The sequence below is a fragment of the Cololabis saira genome, chromosome 21 (assembly GCF_033807715.1).
Source record: "Cololabis saira isolate AMF1-May2022 chromosome 21, fColSai1.1, whole genome shotgun sequence".
Taxonomy (NCBI): Eukaryota; Metazoa; Chordata; class Actinopteri; order Beloniformes; family Belonidae; genus Cololabis; species Cololabis saira.
In genome coordinates this window covers 15,411,219-15,429,898 of record NC_084607.1, presented here as the reverse complement: position 1 = coordinate 15,429,898, position 18,680 = coordinate 15,411,219, and the positions used below count along the sequence as shown (strand labels likewise).

Genomic DNA, 18,680 nt, shown 5'->3' with positions numbered 1-18,680 from the left:
ATATCCGTTTTTGTAAATACCCGGCTACGTGTAAACGTGGCCTTAGAGGCTTCTCTTTTACTATTGCGGTCTACGGGAAAAAAGCTTTCTGGGCCCCATGGAATTTTTTGTTGCAGTACCGCGGCTGGCCACTGGAAAAAATCGGCGTGCCTGCTGACCGGGGGCTGGTTCCTACCATGCTCCTCAAAGTTACATAGTACCAGACCAGTGAAGGTGATACAGACCCCTCAGACCATGACAGAGGTGTCATTAAACCTGTTGTAAGTTGATGTACCATCACAATGACTCTGGAAATATGATATTAAGGTGGAAAAGTTACATAGTGCTGCTTTAAGCCCTTGTTATTCTCCGGGTTCTCGTTGCCATCGTGTCTCTTTATTTCTGTGTTGTCGCTTTAAGACCGAAGCCCCGCCCCTTTACGTCACGTCATCACTACAGTCAAACAAACATGGCGACCTTGTGCTGACGGCTCTGTTTCCTCGCTGCAGTGTCTCTCTGATGGCGGGTTTTGTGATGGACTGGTGGCCGGTCGTGTGTGTGACCGTCCTGGTCGTGCTGCTGTCGCTGCGGTTGCGGCGCCGGGACGCGGACACGCGGCGGCGGGTGTGCGTGCTGGTGCTGGGGGACGTGGGGCGCAGTCCCCGCATGCAGTATCACTCCCTGTCCCTCAGCAAACACGGATACCTGGTCACCTTTGTGGGCTTTTTAGGTACGATTTCAGCGTCTGTCGGGTTAAACAGAGATGGTGCTGTCGAGGTTTGAATTAAACTCAGTATTGACGTAATCAAAGGGAGAATTTGTGCAGAAACTGATGTTGCTGCAGGTGACAGGTGACAGGTGACAGGCAGTACTCGAGTTGAGGGGGGATGAGGGGGGATGGCATCCCTCCTGAAATAAAAACTGTCCAAATCATCCCTCCTTTCCACCCCTTATGTCATTTCATCAATGAATGTGGTTTTACTGCTATTTCAACATTTAGAGTCATCACCAGAAAAATAACTTATTTGACAATTTTCACCTGTTTCAAGTAAATTTTCATTTGAAATAAGTAGGAAAATCTGCCAGTGGAACAAGATTTATCTTCTCATTACAAGCAAAAAAATCTTGTTCCACTGGCAGATTTTTCTACTTATTTTAAGTGAAAATCTACTTGAAACATGTGAAAATTGTTGTTTTTTCCAGTGATGAGTCTTGTTTTAAGTGTAATGAGATTTTTTTTTACTAAAATAAGACATTTTAACTAGAAATAAGACAAATATTCTTGTTAAGATTTTGAGTTTTTGCAGTGATCCATTTTACTTATCCTGTGAAGGACAGAATCATATTGATAAGTTCAGAAAACTGTGTGTGTTTTGATGTAAGCCCAGTGGATATTTAAAGCTTACAGAAGGCTGCATTTAACTGCTGCTATGTCATTCCTGCAGTATTTCTGCAGGTGTTTTGGTCAGTGCTATTATTTGTAATATATTATATTATTTGTAATCAGCACAAATATCTGTCCCCATATGATAAAATCCACCATCCCCCTGATTTGTTTTTACAACTCGAGTACTGGTGACAGGTGACAGGTGACAGGCGACCACACCTGATGGTTTCCTTCCTCAATGATTAAAGGAGCCACAGTTTCCCTGAAAAGACTCGAAACAGACTTCTGCATCTGCCAGCACACTCTTCCCGAACAAGGCTGATTCTTAGTTTTCACATCAGTCTGTAAATCAGAATCAGAATCATGTTTATTTGGCCAAGTCAGGTCAAACTAGACAGGGAATTTGACTCGGTTATTTTCGCTCACTGTACAGTAAATAGGCAAATGTTAACATATACAGGACTGTCTCAGAACATTAGAATATTGTGATTTTCTGTAATGCAATTACAAAAACAAAAATGTCATACATTCTGGATTCACTACTAATCAGCTGAAATATTGCAAGCCTTTTATTATTTTAATATTGCTGATCAAGGCTTAAAGCTTAAGAAAACTCAAATATCCTATCTCAAAAAATTTGAATATTCTAGGAATCTTAATCTTAAACTGTAAGCCATAATCAGCAATATTAAAATAATAAAAGGCTTGCAATATTTCAGTTGATTTGTAATGAATCCAGAATGTATGACATTTTTGTTTTTTTTTAATTGCATTACAGAAAATAAAGAACTTTATCACAATATTCTAATTTTCTGAGACAGTCCTGTATACAATAATAATTTAAAAAAAAAGTAAAGGTGCAGCAATATGAGGTAGACATGGTTATTGAAAGGTGCATTGTTACAGCATATGTAGTGGTTACTTTTAACATGCCAGTCTACTTTCTAAAAACTTTGTCCTTTTAGATCATTTTTGGCATCTTGTTTAGGCAACATTGGCATAAATCCACCATAAAGCCTTTTTTAATGCTTTTTTTTTCCATTTAAACTGACATATTAGCACGTTTACATGAGACAGCAGATTATAATTTCATCAATTCTTAGTTTGAATGAAGCATTATTTCAGTGAGCTGTACAAATACCAGTCCTCCATGCACAACAATGCAAAGAGAGACAAACGAACAAATATAATTAATGAAATGTTCACAAGGTAGCATGCAGTTATGGACACAGAACAAGAACAAAACACTTACAGGTTACAGCAATATTTTGTACATAAAGTAGAAATAAAGGCAAAATTGTTACAAAAAAACAATTGCACATTCATTACAGAGTCTACCCTCTTTCAACTATTGTGTGAAGTTAATGATTTTTATCCGTAATACCTCAAAAAAGGCGAAAGTTTCAAGCGGATGAGTTTATTATTATTATTATTATTATTATTATTATTATTATTATTATTATTATTATTATTATTATTATTATTAGTAGTAGTAGTAGTAGTAGTAGTAGTAGTAGTAGTAGTAGTAATATTATTATTATTACAAAGTGTTGTACTTTATCTGTAGTTGTCAAAAAACACACACACACCTGCTGTTATCTTGGAAAAAAGCATATAAATGAGACATTTGTAAGACTAAGAGACATTGACACATTTTATTTGGAACCAAATAGTTGATAGCATCGAGACAGTGTCGCCCATAATTAATGGTGAATTATTTTCAGACAGCAAACCTCATCAAGGCGTGCTGAATGAGGAGAAAATCCGGATCGTCCCCATCTCCGAAGTTATGGGCGTCCGAGGTAAAGGGAACTGAGCTGCTGTTTTATTTGTTTTTGTATTTTTATTTCTCCACATTTGCTCTTTGTTAGAAGTGCCGACAAACATTGACACAAACCCTCTGCCTCTCCAGCGGGACCCAAAATGCTCACGTACGTGACGAAGGTGATCCTTCAGTCGCTGCAGCTTCTGTCCGTGCTGCTGACGATGGAGCGGCAGTCTCACATCCTGATGCAGGTTCGTTGCATCCGCATGTCTCAGAGCCAAGATATCCATCAATATCTCATAATTAAGAAAAAAAAAATCCCCTTTGAAAGCAGCACCCAAAGTTAATCTCAACGAGGAGCGCGTGTGTTTATGTTTCGGAGCCTTCTTTAACTGGTATATAGATGCTGTATTACTAATTACTGTGGTTATGTCCCAGAATCCTCCTGGGCTGCCCGGCGTGGCAGTGGCGTGGCTCGTGTGCGTCCTGCGTGGCAGCAGGTTCATCATCGACTGGCACAACTACGGCTACACCATCATGGCGCTGAGCCACGGGGCGACGCATCCCATCGTCCGCCTGGCGAAGTGGTGAGTGGTGCTGTAGGGCGTTTCAGCTTTGCTCACGGTCGATTATTGATCATCAGGACTGGTGCGGACTCTATTAAACATACATCCTGGCTTATTGGGATTCAAGTCATTTTTCTTTTTTCTTTTAAATTGTGTTCATCAGGAGGAAGCAGATCTTGACCAATCAGTTGATCTCTTTCTTGTCCTCCAGGTACGAGCGCTTCTTCGGCCCTCTGGCTGCCCATCACCTGTGTGTCACTGATGCCATGAAGGCCGACTTGCAGGAAAACTGGGGCATCAAGTGAGATTTAACTTGTATTTTCTGTCAAACAGATCATTTGGTTTGTTTCACTCAGTTTCAGTTTCGGCATTTCCTAGTAAAGACAGATGACAAGGGCTAAGTAATGTTTCAAGCTTGATTATTATTGTGTTTCATTGCCGTATCAAATCTGTCATCTTTCAAATTCAGTATTTGCTTCAAATGTCATTGTTTTTCGTGTGCAATGACAATAAAGTTTGAATTAAACTGATTTACATTTGTTTATTAGCTCATAGATATAACGACAGGCAGACAGAAAAATGCAGTTATGGTTGAGAAACAAGTTGAACATTTGACAAAATCCTGTTTAACAAATATTAATGCAGTTTATGCTTCAGGCAGACTCGTGGCAATTGTCATAGCATCTTCAAGATGTGATGTCAGCATCGTATCCTCTTCAGTCAAACAAACTAGGAGGATAAAAGTAGGACACCCGAGAGCTGAGGCCGCTGTCTGTTTCCTGTGTGCAGGGCGACGACCTTGTACGACCGACCCGCCTCCATCTTCAGAGAGACTCCCCTGAAGCTGCAACACCAGCTGTTCAGCAGGCTGGCCCGCGCTCATCCACAGTTCAAGGACTCAGGGTGAGACTGGAGCGGATGAAACTGTTAGCTTCATGTTTAATTTAAGATCAGAGATGTCAGCCTTAACGTTGATTGTAAGGCATGCAGACTTTTATTTTCACGGGACTGTAGAACAAACAAGGTTCAGTTATGGGTGGAGACATGAGCAGATGCTCGAGATCAAATCGAGTCATCCTGAACTTTGGCGGTTACTTTGCTTTCTCACTCTCTCAGGAGGATTATGGGATCCAAACTGATCTAAACGAGTCGTGAAATGCTTGAATACAGCCTCATAAACCCAAAAAGGACCTTTCCTTTGATCGAGCCAAATTAAACTCTTGAAGAGTTTTTTGTTCGTTGCTCGTCCAGAAGAAGATAAGTCTTATGGGGTTTTTAGGTTTTCACTGTGTTGTTGTGCGTTGGTCAGGTCTGACTGTTTGGGAGAGGAGGTGGAGAGGACCGTCTTCACTGTTCGTGACGCGACTGACGGCGCCGTGACCCTGAGGTCGAAGCGCCCGGCGCTGCTGCTCAGCAGCACCAGCTGGACAGGTGAGAGGATGAAACGGCATCCAGCGTTACGGTTGTTAGTCCCGGAATGAGGACGCGTGTCCGCTCTCAGACACCTATATGAGCCTTTATGGCTGCGCTACATGTGACCACGTGTGATGCGTCATGTCTCTAAACGTCAGCGTTTGCAAGATGACTTTACCCTCCAGAAGAAATTGTTGCGTAGCAGCTGGCCTTCATTTTAACATTGACTTTTTTTATTCATGGTCTATTTTTATTCATCCAGTTTCTGTACTGGCTTCAGTCTGGTCAGAAGAAAATCAGAGTTTTGTTGGATCAGCTCCCATGAAAGTGGAAATCGAGTCAAAGTGGAGCTGTTTCGGGTGTCTTAGCCTTTTACCAGGATCAAACATTTTTCCTCTTTTAGCTTTAAGTCTTTAGATCTGCCTCGTACCAGCTCTGTTTCTCTGTGACTATCAGAAAGTCTTATGTTTCTTAGTTACTTTACTAATACACCTAGGGCCCGATTTACTAAAGGTTTGCGTGTGTTAAAACGTGTGCAAACTTGACAGCACCCGCAAACCAAAGTGCCAGCTGATCTACTAACAGCGTGCAAAGACGACTGCGTCTCTGAAATGCGCAAAATTGCACACGCTGGGCAGTTAGTACTTTTGCCCTGATGAATAATCAATATGGGGCGTACCTGCCAGAACGCGCTAAATACTGGGAGGGGAAGATGCAAATTGCTCCATTTACCACGCGCAATGAGATTTACCAAGCCTGAAAGTAATTGCGCGTATTGGGATTGCGTCTGTATTTAATACGTTCGAAAGGAAGGTGCAAATCTGCTGCTGCCGTTATTGTGGCAAGGAGGCGACATCCAAAATCAAAGAATATGCAGAGAGAGAGAGAGTCTTTATTCTGCTGCATGCTATTTTAAAAATGGTTGCACAAGTTTTATTAAAGGCCACTTTTTCTTTAGTTCTTCGCCTTATATCTTTGCCACCTTCTCTTATTGTGCCCCCCTCCACTCGCCCACAAGCAGGCCAAGCCTTTGTGCCAAAACTTTGTATTTTATTGATTACTTATCTTATTGAACGTGAAATCATCCTTCGTAAATTACATTTAATTAAAACCCGTGCTTATTAATCACAAAACACAGGTTAAACATCATGACCAAATCCGCTCCGTCCCGCTGTGTCAGGATCAGCGCAGAGACTGCAGCTTCGCCTGAATTATGGTTCTGCGTTAAATCGACGGCGTAGCCGACGCGTAGGGTCGCGGTGCGGTGTGCGTCGCCGCGCACCCTACGCCGTCGGTTCTGCGTTGGTGTGACGCGGAACCATAAATCATCCTTTAGTGTGCGCTCTCCTCTGTGCGCTGTTCTGAACACTTCTCTTCTCTTCTTTCGGATGATGGTCCCGTCTGTCACACATTTACTGTCAGTGTTTGCTATATAATATATAATATTTGCAATATACTGTGGACATCTGAATAAAAACTTAACTCATAAATAGATGAATCAAAGCGCTCTCCAGCTCTGTGTCTGATGTCTTTTTCTCCTCAGATCATGCCGAGCACCGCGGGGTCAAGCAAACCCGACCAATTCAATATTAAAATCAAATTCGGTTCTGTGGCCCGTTTTTCTATTTCGTATTTTTGATCTGTGCCTAAAATTGAAATATGAAAAACCAGACGTTTTTCTGTTTTTTGTGTTACCAACTGCATTTATTCTATCGCAGGTTTTCTCCGATATTGCGTTTCTTTTGGTAATGTTTAAATTTCTTTGCTGTAGTTCATGAATGTGTTTATTGCCTCTTCCACTAATATCTCTAACTCCAACTCGTTCAATTTCATTTTGCGCTTGTGACTTGTGACTGTGCTTTCCATCCAGACTCTCCATGGCGCATACGTAAGACACGCAACACCTCATTTAAATACTGCAGTTTGCACCTGTTATCAATTGCGCAGGCAATCTTAGTTGATCACCCGCAAACCACGCAACAACAGCACGTGCAAACTTTTTCAGTGCACACGCAATTTAGTACTCTTTATTTAGGATCTTAGTAAATCGGGCCCCTAATGTTCCCAGTAAATCTAAAAAATGGGTGTATTTTGGATAGCTTAAGAATACAAGACATCAGTCACTTATTTAGCTATTTATTTTAAAGTCAGAAGTATACTGAGGTAGCGGCCTCATTAACAATACAGCCGGGCTATTACAACAACAGAAAAACCAGAGTGTTTGAAAAAGGTGTTTCTGTCACTAAAAAAAGATCCTGAGTAAAATAATAAAAACATTAAAATAAATAATGAAAAGAGAATAATGAACAAAAATAAGAACTACTATAAAAGTGAATAAAGTAGTTCCTACGAGCAGCGTGTCATTTAAACAAAATCAGAATAGTTTATTTACTTTCCACTGTATTCCTGTTAATTATATACATTACCACAAATGACTGAAGTATCAAAAGTGTCGATATTTTTTTTTTTATTTGAGAATGGATTTTAGAGCATACAGATCTGGTATTGGAAGTATCGATATTTCAGTATTGATCCGCACATCACTAGATATCACCCACTGTGTGCGTGCATCGGTAAAAGTAATTGTAATGTGGGCTATTATGTTGTTCTCAAGACATTGACATAGACATTGAGTGGTTAAACTGCCTAAATATACTGCGTTTATTGGCATGTTGTCGAATACTTATATGTTAGTTTTAGTAGTTAAATAGGTAAATGTGACAGTGCAATCAGCTCTCCTTGAAGTGTGATATGTCTATGCAGCTTTAAGCTCTATTCAGGTTGTTCCCTTACATTATCTATTTGTATCAGTACAGCTTATTTAGTCTCCCTGTTGCCCTTGACGCGTTTTAAATGAAGACCGCTGTTCACGCACCCTCACGTGTAAAGGAAGGGTGTAGTTGCGGTCTGTGTCCATTAGATGGAGCCACAGACCGCCAGATTTATTTAAATCAATAATTTCAATACTAACCTTTTAAATGACTGAATTTTTGTTGATTCATTACTTATTTGGTGTATTTGACTAAGTTAATATTTTTACAACCAGAAATTTCAATGTTTATAATTTAATTATTCATACAATTGTACAGTATTAATATTGTTTATATTTGGTTTCTTGTATAGACCACACACACTCATATATAGATGTCATCACCATTCCTGTAAACTAATGCCAAAATTAAAGTCTGCTTGGAAACGTTTGTCCATACCCTTCTCTCTGATCGGAGCTCTGCCAAAGGAATCTAACTAGCAACACCCACTAGAGTGTGTTATAATCTTTAGGTGTTGGAGGCCCGGTTTCACAGACAAGGCTTAAGCCTAGTCTCAGACTAAAATGCTGTTTGAGCTGGCTTAACTTTAAGTCACTTGCACAGATATATCTTAAAATAGTCTTAGATTTAGTCTGTTCTGGATTAAACAAAGCCAATTGCAAGAGGGTGGATTAGAGCTACTCTAGGACTAAATTTAAGTTTATATTAATCCTGCAAAGAGGCAGGTTTAACTTCGGCTTAGTACTTTTTGTGAAAGGGAGCACAGATGGTTTGGGAGCTTGGAGTATTTGGAATATCTAAATGAAGACCAATATTCGCTACAGAGGCCAGCCAGACAAATACTTGTGGATAGGAGTAATCCATTGAATCAGTTTGATGAAATAACTTTCCGAGACCGCTTTCGTATGTACAAAGAAGATGTACTGGAGATAGTTACTTTGCTTGAGCCTAGACTTTCCTCCATGTCTCAAAGAGGAAGGCCTGTACCCAGTTCTCTCCAAGTTCTGATCACTTTGAGATTCTTGGCATCTGGAACCTTTCATCGTGAAACTGGTGATTGTGTGGTGTCAGTGAAGCAACAGTGTGTAGAATAGTTCACAATGTCTGCAGTGCCATTTGTGAACTGAGAAATCTGTACATTAAGTTCCCTGATGCTGCTGAACAAGCCAACTATAAATCGCGATTCTACGAATATGGGAACTTCCCACGAGTGATTGGCTGTATAGATGGATGTCATGTTGAAATCAATTGTCCATCAACTCCTGATGCTGAGGAGTACAGGAACCGTAAGAACTGGTTTTCCATCAATGTTCAGACTGTATGCACTCCCAATTTAGAGTTTCCAAACATTGTTGCCCGTTTGAAGGGAGCAACACATGACTCAAGGATTTTTCACAACTCTTCATTGTGTGCTCAGTTTGAGAGAGGGCAACATAGTGGAATACTAATTGGTGACAATGGATATGCTCAGAGTTCCTATTTATTCACGCCTTGGCCACATCCCACAACAACTGAGCAGCAAAGATACAACAGAGCTCATATTCGCACTAGAGGGATGATCAAGCGTATGTTTGGAGTGTGGAAAAATCAATTCCAGTGTTTATGCAATACACTTCTTTTGAGCCAAGAAGATGCTGCAAGGTGATCATTGCTACAACTGTTCTGCACAACTACCTGAAGCTGCACAACTACCTGAAGCAGTATAATTGTCCTGACCCTCCAATGGAAGACCAGAATGATTCAGATGTGCCCATGCCAGTCCAACGAGGACTTGCACTCAGAGCTGCTTTCACATTGCAGTGCAATATTGCAGTGCAATAGTGTGCTGAAAAATTAAATGAGAAACTCAACCAAGGCTGTCCTAAAATTTAGGTTGGGGGGACTACAATACTCACACTCTTGTCAAGTGTATTTCATTACATTACATAGCTATCTCATGCATCTTTCTTTGAACAACTCTCTCTTCTAATTTCATATCCAATTCAACCTGTAGAATTCTCATTTTCATGTCATGCTCTTCTTTCAGATATTTCATTTTCTGCTCATGAACTTCTAAGGTTAACTTTTCATGCATTGACATCCTTTTTGGTCTCTGCTGGAAGGTTTTGACAGCATCTTTTCTCTGGGATGCCATGCCAGATGTGGAGGGTGCACAGTCACTGTGCACTGGCTCTTCCACCAGGGTTAGAATAATTTCCTCTGGGAAAAGAACACTGTTAGACACAAAAGTGTGGTTACATTTTCATTTGCATTGAATTCACTGCAAATGGCAGCCCACGCATAGTTCTTCTTATGTTCAACAGCAGCACTATGCCCTTTACTTTCAATAACAGCATGATTTCCCAAAATGTGTTTAAGTAGAGTTTTTTTTCATACTCAGTATAGTTCTTTGAGCGTGTTCTTTTACCTTCAGCCATGTTTGGTGTCAAAATTCCCTCCAGCAAAACTGTCCTCAATTCCATTCCAGGTTTTTATGAACACCATTAGGCTAACAGACTGTGCTCCCACTTAGGCTAATGAGGCGTTCTCATTTAAGCTTACTCCAGGACTCCACAGTCTGGGACTAACTAAGACAAATATAAGCCACGCTCATGCAAGCCACTTAAATGACCTAGCTTTACTAGTCTGACTTAGGCCTACTCCTGGCTTGATATAAGCCTTGTCTGTGAAACCGGGCCGGAGAGTGTCATACGTTAGTCTCAGACAGATCTTTCTAAAACGGTTTAGCTTGTGGTCGACACAAGTTTCTGGACCGTGGGAAGCAAACGTAAAACCCAGATTAGAACCAGGGACCTTCTGGCTTTGATTTGACAGCTGGTGCACCTCGTGCATCCTGCCCGAGTTTTAATCAATAACTTGAAAAATGTATCTGACCTTGATCAATGACACTACGTCTTCACAAATCATCATTGTATCAACGTACTTATGTGAACTCTGAATTTACTTGAAACTCACAAAAGCAACATTTAATATTTTACTAAATTTACTAAAAACTGTCATGAAAATCAGACATTGCTTTGCAATTGAGGTTGAACAGAATCATAAAAAAACATTAGTAGTAATAAAACTTAGGATTAATTATTTTTACTTTATTTTTTATATTAAATTACTTTCTTCGTCAGTGTCCAGTTTTAAGTGTACCTGCCGTTTGCCGTATTTTAATCGTTTTATTTTGTCTCCTCAGAGGATGAGGATTTCTCCATCCTGCTGAAAGCTCTTGAAGGTACCAAACAGAGACTGATCCCAAACTTCTTTCAAAGAATAAAACATGTTTCCCCACATCTGACGTCATGTTTATTTGTTGTTTTTTTCCTCAGAGTATGAAGGTTTCATCCAAGGAGGAGTTTTGTTGCCGTCTTTAGTCTGTGTGATCACAGGTAACGATGAAACATCTGCCTTCACACAAATCTCAACCTCAACACTTTCATTTCAAACCTTAAAAACTTCAAAAGAAAACATGCTGCACAAAACAAATCAAAGCAAACCTTAAAGCCAGCGAGGAAATAACTGTATTCATAGCTTTAACTGCTCCATCTTCAGGAGTTTCAGACTGTGAGGATCTGAATGTTTTATAACGGATGACTCCTTCCTTCCTTCTTTTAATGCTCCGTGTTTTTAAATGCACGTGCAGGTAAAGGCCCTCAGAAGGAGCACTACAGGAAGATGATTGCCTGTCTGCATCTGGAGCACGTGCAGATCTGCACCCCTTGGCTGGAGGCTGAGGACTATCCACTCTTGTTGGGTGAGTCCTTCTTTATTTAACCTGGAAACTCTCAACGGAGGTGGACGGAGGCCAAAGCTCTTCTTCTATGTTTGGAGACGCTCATTAATCACATTTCATGACTCTGGAAAAGGTTATAATGCCAGTTCAAACAGATGCGAAGATTATTAACAAGTTCCCTTCAAAGTCAGATCTTAGAGAAATTGTTAAATAAAACAAAATCTGCATCTCAGATTCTACAAAACTGTAAGAGTCTGAAATGTTGAAGTTTGGCTTTTATTTAGAATGAAGGTTCCAAACAAGCCAAAACAAAAACATGAAAGCACAGCTTAGATTTAAAACGTTTTACGTGAATAGACTACAAAACATGTGTAATGATTTTCTGATTGTGCCGTATAACACAAAGCCATGTTGAGAGGAAACAGAACGGCAGCACAAACGCTTCCTGTGGAGCACAGCGGCGGAGCATGAAGAGTTGGTCCGGTTCTGGAGCCAGCAGGACATGGGCACCATGTAGACCTTGACTCAACTATGAACTGATCTGAACACCAGAGATCTGTGTGACAGCTGGGTTAAACTGGGTCATGTGACTTGAAATGATCCCCAAAACCCAGGACATCTGAAGAAGAAAAGAACAGAGGTAGAGCAACGACACCATCGAATTTATGAGCTTGTACGTGTATTCTGTCCGTTATCCAGGTTCAGCAGATCTCGGTGTTTGTCTGCACAAGTCGTCCAGTGGTCTGGATCTGCCCATGAAGGTGGTGGACATGTTCGGCTGCTGCCTTCCCGTCTGTGCCGTCAACTTCGACTGGTGAGAAACTCGCACGACGCACACGGACCTCTGCTCTCCGGGGGAAAAACTTCAGGAGTGTCTGTCGCTTCCTATAGAGTTTACAGGAACGGATTCTGACATTTTTAGGGGAATTAAAACTAAGCTATATCGATTCTTGACTGATCTAAAGCAGCAGAAAGTCAATCAGGTATTTTAGCTCTTTCTCAGAGGAAGCTGAATAAGATCAGCAGCAATCTGACTCTGCCTCAGTGTGAAACTGTCCAGAAAGCAATTAGCAGCCAGTTTCTGTTTTTTTAAACATTTTTTGAGTTTGTTTCCAGCGTGTTAAAGAGCTCCACGTCCAACACAGCTGCTCCGAGCCCGAGGACTGCTCGTCCATCAGTGTTATGTTGTCCTCTGTGGCCAAACTTACTCTGATTCAAAGCTGCAGATGTTCTCGTTTCTCCACAGTCTGCACGAGCTGGTGAAGCATGAGGAGAACGGACTGATCTTCAGAGACTCCTCGGAGCTCGCCGGGCAGCTGAAGGTGAGGGGGGACACGAGTACATGAACGTGTGCTGATCCAGAGCAGCTGAGGCCGAGTCCAACTGATCAAAATAAAAAGAACCACAATTCCTGGACATCATAGGTCGTCATAGTTTTACTTGTTTGTGTCCCGTCCGCTTACATGGAGGGAGAGTTGAGGGTTTAAAACTTAGCCACCACGGGGCGACTAAACCATCTAAATCAAATGTTCTTCTTTGAGAGTCTTAACTTCTTTTGTGTTTCCAGTCTCTCCTCTCAGACTTTCCCAGCTCAGATGGCAAACTGGTAGCATTTAGGATGAATCTCCGTACCAGCAGGGGGCAGCGATGGGACGACAACTGGGACCAGAACGTGCTGCCCCTCATCACAGCGCAGGGATGAACCAAAGATGTGAAGATTGGATATTAGGAAACATTTGTGGTCACCTAGAATTCAGTATGCAGTTCATACATGAGGAAGAACACTTTAACAGACGAGTAGATGTTTAAAGGACCAATGTGTTCTCAGATGAGACTAACTGTAAACAAAGTGAAGCAGCGTCATCTTTTCATTCCTGTAGTTTTGTATTTAAAGAAAAACCAAAACACTTTGATACGATGTACATTTGTGAATAAAATCTTTATTGTGCTACCCTGTTGTCACCTGCACAGCTTCATCAACTCTATTGAAGCAAGTCTGTTGTAGGGAAACACGGCACTGACGGGGCCGCTCATCACCCGATGGCTGATTCCTGCATTTTCTGCCAAAAACGACACAAATATCAAAGTTTACACAGAAATCCACATCCACCAATGTGCTGCTGAACTACCTGAAGAAGTTCACAGGGTTAAACTGTTTGTGACCTGGCAGCGTCGTTGTGTGTGTGTGGCACACATTTCTAACAGGGAGGTCATAGAGCCAATTGACTAGATTATTTAATGAGACGTTTGCGAAAGATGTATCAAGACTTTCATGATGTTGGTTGTAGAACTTCTGGATTCTTACCGAGCTGCTGTTTGAAAGTGCTGTACGTGTCTGGGTTTCTGACGGCAGAGCAGATCAGGATCTCTGGTCGGACCTCAGCAGAAGAATGGTTCAGGATCTTTGAGAGCAGCTTCACCAGACTCCCTGTGATTTCAGGATCGTACACCACATCTGCACAAGAAGAACACCGTCACTGACATCTCCAAACATTAGGAACTTTATAAGTTCAGAAAGTTTCCATCACAGTCTGCGTAGGCCAATTAGTCAAAATCAGATTTATATATAATATTTCTCCACTTGAGTAATCTCTCATCCTGTAGAATTATAGACAATACATTGTTTGTAAATGGTCCTTCAAAACATCCCAAATTGAAATAATTCCTCCTTTAAGGTCGCTGATGTCTTTACTCCTTGACATTATGTTAATACGCATTTGAATCCTGCTGATACCTCTGCTTTTACACAAGTGCTCACACTTGGTATAACCTATCTATACCATATATATATATATATATATATATATATATATATATATATATATATATATATATATATATATATATATATATATATATATATATATATATACACATGCTATTATAGTCTGTTTTTCAGAATAAGACATTCAATTTGTATTAGTTAAAGTTTCTTTTGACTATCTGCATTTTGTCATGCACCTTGATGATAGAAGGATAGATAGTGGGTAAAATCACTGTGGTTACAGTCTTTTCATAGTCAGTTTGTAAATCAGTCATTGTAGCCCGAAAACGGAATCAAGAGACCATAAATGTTGGACTTTCATCCATCATTCACAAAAAAGAATGACTCCTGCTTTCACCTTCAGTAAATCAACTATTTGCAGTCCTTCTATACGAAAAACACTATTCAGACCAAAACGACCCGATAAATCAAAGCTAGGGACACAGAAGTGCATTTGCAGTTGTTAACCTGCAGAGGGCGCAACTAAATTCATCATTGACTCCCAACCGGCGTTGAACTGGTGAGATAAACTTTTCTGCACCACGGCTTCGAGATCTTTTCTTAAAGCTCTGTATTATTTGGAAAAGCTGTACAGGACAGTTTGTAAACAGAAAAAAATAGATAAAATAATGGTGTCCTGTGTGAAAAACTGTTTCCTTCCCAGAAGACTGGTATAAAAACCTGTAGCGATGATGGTGTCAACTCTGATCTCTCCAAGCCTCTCGTCGGTCACCATCGTCCAGTCCAGCTCCTCTACAGCCACGGCAGGACATGTCCGCGGGCTTAGACCGTTCAGCTGGACGTTTTCTCTCAGTTTCTGCAGGACTGCGGGGTGACAGTCACTGAAGATGAACCTGCGCGGGCTGCAGGAGCGGCAGATGGTGATGCCGGTCAATCCAACTCCACTGCCCAGCTCCAGAACTGACCTACAGGAGGGAAACAAAGAAGGTGGTGAAAGGTTTTATGTTGCATTAAAATGTTCTTATATGATTAAAAGTGGTTTAAGTGGTTTTGAGGCGTATTTTTCCTCATACGATGCAGCTCTATGTTACAATGGGCGGAACAGGGTTGGGAATCTGGGTGGTAGATGCCCCCTCATGCCAATCAAAGTTAGCCATTTTAGCTTGACTGACTTGGGTTTTTCCAACCTATGATGCTAAATAGTGATTCTTTACATTCATCCTCATTTGAAGTGTCATTACCAAAACAAAATCCCAAAACTAGATTGTGGAGATGCCAGAGCTGAACTAAGGACCAGCAGAGCTCCGCTGTGCACTCTAGCTATGGAGACCAAAGCAGGTTTTTGAATCAGGCTGTAAATATGTTTATTTCTGCTGCAAAGTTAGACGTTTTAACACAGAGATCCATGGAGAATGACTATTTTGGAGACAGCGAATTTTGGTTCTACCAGGTCTTGGTCTTACACCATGGACTGATATATGAACTTTCATGTTATATGTTTCCCCCATGTGGTTAAAAATGGCGCTGCTACACGAAATGGCTCAGGTTATACCGGCCCTTTCCACTGCTCCCAGGGCGCCGAATAAATGAACCCTATGAGATCTGCAGGTGGTGATACCTTCCAGTGAAGAGCTGCTGGTGATCCAGAGCCCACTCTGCCAGGTAGAGGGCTGCCTCCCAGGTCACAAGGCCAGTGGTCCCCTGTGAGATCAGAGCCGTGTTTTCCAGCAGGCTGACGGCGTCTCCGCTGGGCTGAAGGACACAGAAAAGCACCAAACTGTGTCAATTTTCTTTCAGAAAAAAGATCAAAGTGGATTTGACCTGCTGGTTCCTCGTCAAGGCAATTTGAATAGAATATGACAGGACTCACACTACCGGTCAACAGTTTTAGAGCACCCCAGTTTGTCCCATTTGTATTTGAAATGTTTGCAATGTCTCAGCATAGAGCAAAAATAACTGACTTAAACAAAGAAATCATAGAGTCAGTTTTTAAACCAAACTTTTTTTTAAATCGAGATTAGTTTTGTTGTAAATGTACTAAAGAAATTAACTTTGTTTTCAAAGTCTTCAGTTTTAAATCAGCACATGAGACGCAAACAAAACATTACGTACTCAAAAATGACCTGATTTTCAAACAATTTACACAAATATCACCGCAATCTCCGCGGCTTCAGTGATGTCATGCGTCTGGTACCAGGAAGTAGCTCTTGTAGCACTCGCCGGCCTCCGCGGCTCCCACCACCTCAGCCAAAGCGTCGTACAGCTCGTCCAGAGGATCACTGGTTGTGGCCTCATGCTGCGCAGAAACAGAGCCAGAGGAGACGAGTCACTCCCCCGGTGAGGTTACACACCAAGACTGACAACTTTCATATTTTTGAGAATTTATGAATCACAGTTGGTGTCTGTAATTTCAGATGACCTCATGATGTTGACATTTCAGGCACTTTTCTCATTCCATCAACATAAGGAGGCTCATTTTTCAGGATGATGATTGTTCGTCCACAGAGCAAAGAGTTACTAAACATTTCTTCTGGAAAATCAAATCAAATCACTGACATGACCAATAAACAGTCTGGATACCAGAAAACTAGAACCTGATTGATGGAAAATATTGGCTTTCTTTAGAAGTCCAACCATCAAACAGTTCAAAATGTAAAAAAAAAAAGGCTGGAGAAGGCAAAGAGAAAAAATAATTCTGACTTTTGTGCTTCACGATGCCACAATTTTCTCACCTACTTAATATGAAAAAAGCCACTGATTACAGCATTTAGTTATATGTTTAACAAAGACATATTCTTTAGTAAAATAAAATAGTTCTGTGTCCAATCTCTGATTTACTTTTATTTTCTATTAACTAAAAAGAAGGAGTGTTATTCCACATTTTAGCCTGAAACATCATTCACTAACATTCTTATTGGGACCTTATTCTGGAAATAAAAACAGTTTTTCTGTATTTAACATCTAATGATTTCCCAAAAACTTCAAATACATTATTATTATTACATAATATTTTGACAACAGAAATAAATAAAAACTGTTAATGTATTCTCAGTGTTGTTAAGTGAGAGACTGACCCGTTTGATGATCTCTGAGAGAAACAACCTCCGGTATCTGACTGATGGTGGAAACTTCAGGCACAAAGGATGAAGACACGTCTGCGGATTAAATAAAAGAGTATTCTTGTTAATCTTACTGATAAACCAATATTAGTTTTATGAGACAAAAGATAGATCAGGTCATCTGAAGGCATATTTACTTGCTTCAGCAGCTGTGAAACCAACTCTGATGACTTGTTGCCCTGCAGATTGTCCTCCAGCATCTGGAAAGAAAGTTAAAGTTAAAAGCAACACAGCAACCCAGACATCCCAGGCAGCACCCAGCTGTGAAGGATTTTTCAGAGACATATAACATTGAGCCTCACATTTATACTTTGAATAATCAGTTTACTTTATGATTACTATAAAAATAAAAAGTCAACCTAAACTTCTGAGACGATCAAATGAAAGAGATCACTCACAACATCTATGGAGAAAAGCACATAGCATTTCCATATACCAGCTACTGAAAATACTGAATCTGAAAGATGGAAATATTACATTTATATACATAAATATAATATCCACTTTTAGGACGCTAACTGCACCTTCTATGATAGCCAGTTCATGCACCAATGCGAAAGCCTGATATTCCAACAATAACCTGAGAAAAATATTAATAAAAGTTGGGTTTCAGGTACTATCTCTTATTAGGCATAGGATTTGTTGTGCAGTGTGAAAGTTTACAACCTTGTGTTCAATATTGCATTTACTGGATTTGTTTATAAAGATAAATAAGCCATTAAATACTTTGTACGTTTTTTAAGAGCTTGTTAATGAGAAGCATTACTGAAAAATAAATACGTACCATTTAAACTAGTACCATTTGTATTTAACATATTAAGTATATATATATATATATATATATATATATATATATATACATATTTTTTATCTCTTACTGGAATTGTCAGTCTGTTAAGTGTCTTTGTAATCTTGAATGTCGGAATGCTGCTTTTTACTAACTGATAAGTGATTTAATGTCAGTCAGATTGTTTCTGTGTCCATGTGTCTATGTCCATCCATGTGAGCTCTGTAGCACTAACAGGTTCTTATTTGAATGGAGTTTGGTCTCTTTCCGTGCAGGGTCTCGTACTCACAGTCCAGGGAAAAGAAGCCAAACGGCTCATAGCGAAAAATGCCACACGAAATTCTCTTAAATCATCCGTCTTTTCCATCGTTTCCAGCTCTGAAAGCGCCATCTTTCCACCTTCCATGTGTGTTTGTTTACTTCCTGTTTACCCACAATCCACCGCGA

The 18,680-nt window shown here is 40.4% G+C and overlaps 2 protein-coding genes across 2 annotated transcripts; one reads left to right on the top strand and one right to left on the bottom strand.

Annotated features, from left to right (window-relative positions):
* The first annotated feature begins 438 nt into the window (after positions 1-438).
* Positions 439-13,354, top strand: alg1 (ALG1 chitobiosyldiphosphodolichol beta-mannosyltransferase). Its single transcript, XM_061712245.1, has 13 exons — positions 439-709; positions 3,091-3,168; positions 3,279-3,382; positions 3,570-3,718; positions 3,909-3,998; positions 4,487-4,600; positions 5,007-5,128; positions 11,066-11,104; positions 11,199-11,258; positions 11,513-11,623; positions 12,302-12,416; positions 12,849-12,924; positions 13,170-13,354. The coding sequence occupies exons 1-13, from the start codon at positions 499-501 to the stop codon at positions 13,302-13,304; spliced, it is 1,404 nt and encodes a 467-aa protein (XP_061568229.1). The 5' UTR covers positions 439-498; the 3' UTR covers positions 13,305-13,354.
* Positions 13,355-13,381: 27 nt separating this feature from the next.
* eef2kmt (eukaryotic elongation factor 2 lysine methyltransferase) lies at positions 13,382-18,636 on the bottom strand. Its single transcript, XM_061712244.1, has 8 exons — positions 18,523-18,636; positions 17,584-17,646; positions 17,402-17,482; positions 16,522-16,623; positions 15,946-16,079; positions 15,048-15,292; positions 13,908-14,057; positions 13,382-13,662 (listed from the first exon to the last, which is right to left on the bottom strand). The coding sequence occupies exons 1-8, from the start codon at positions 18,622-18,624 to the stop codon at positions 13,562-13,564; spliced, it is 978 nt and encodes a 325-aa protein (XP_061568228.1). The 5' UTR covers positions 18,625-18,636; the 3' UTR covers positions 13,382-13,561.
* Between the last annotated feature and the right edge of the window lie 44 nt (positions 18,637-18,680).

What these genes read in the sequence shown, in the direction of transcription:
- alg1 (XM_061712245.1), top strand. Translation starts at nt 499, where the DNA reads ATGGCGGGTTTTGTGATGGACTGGTGGCCGGTCGTGTGTGTGACCGTC. An exon ending in AGTCTCACATCCTGATGCAG is followed by an intron (nt 3,383 to 3,569) that starts GTTCGTTGCATC and finishes GTTATGTCCCAG; the next exon opens with AATCCTCCTGGGCTGCCCGG. An exon ending in CAGCAGCACCAGCTGGACAG is followed by an intron (nt 5,129 to 11,065) that starts GTGAGAGGATGA and finishes TTGTCTCCTCAG; the next exon opens with AGGATGAGGATTTCTCCATC.
- eef2kmt (XM_061712244.1), bottom strand. Translation starts at nt 18,624, where the DNA reads ATGGCGCTTTCAGAGCTGGAAACGATGGAAAAGACGGATGATTTAAGA. An exon ending in TCTCAGAGATCATCAAACGG is followed by an intron (nt 16,624 to 17,401) that starts GTCAGTCTCTCA and finishes GTTTCTGCGCAG; the next exon opens with CATGAGGCCACAACCAGTGA. An exon ending in CAGCAGCTCTTCACTGGAAG is followed by an intron (nt 15,293 to 15,945) that starts GTATCACCACCT and finishes TCCCTCCTGTAG; the next exon opens with GTCAGTTCTGGAGCTGGGCA.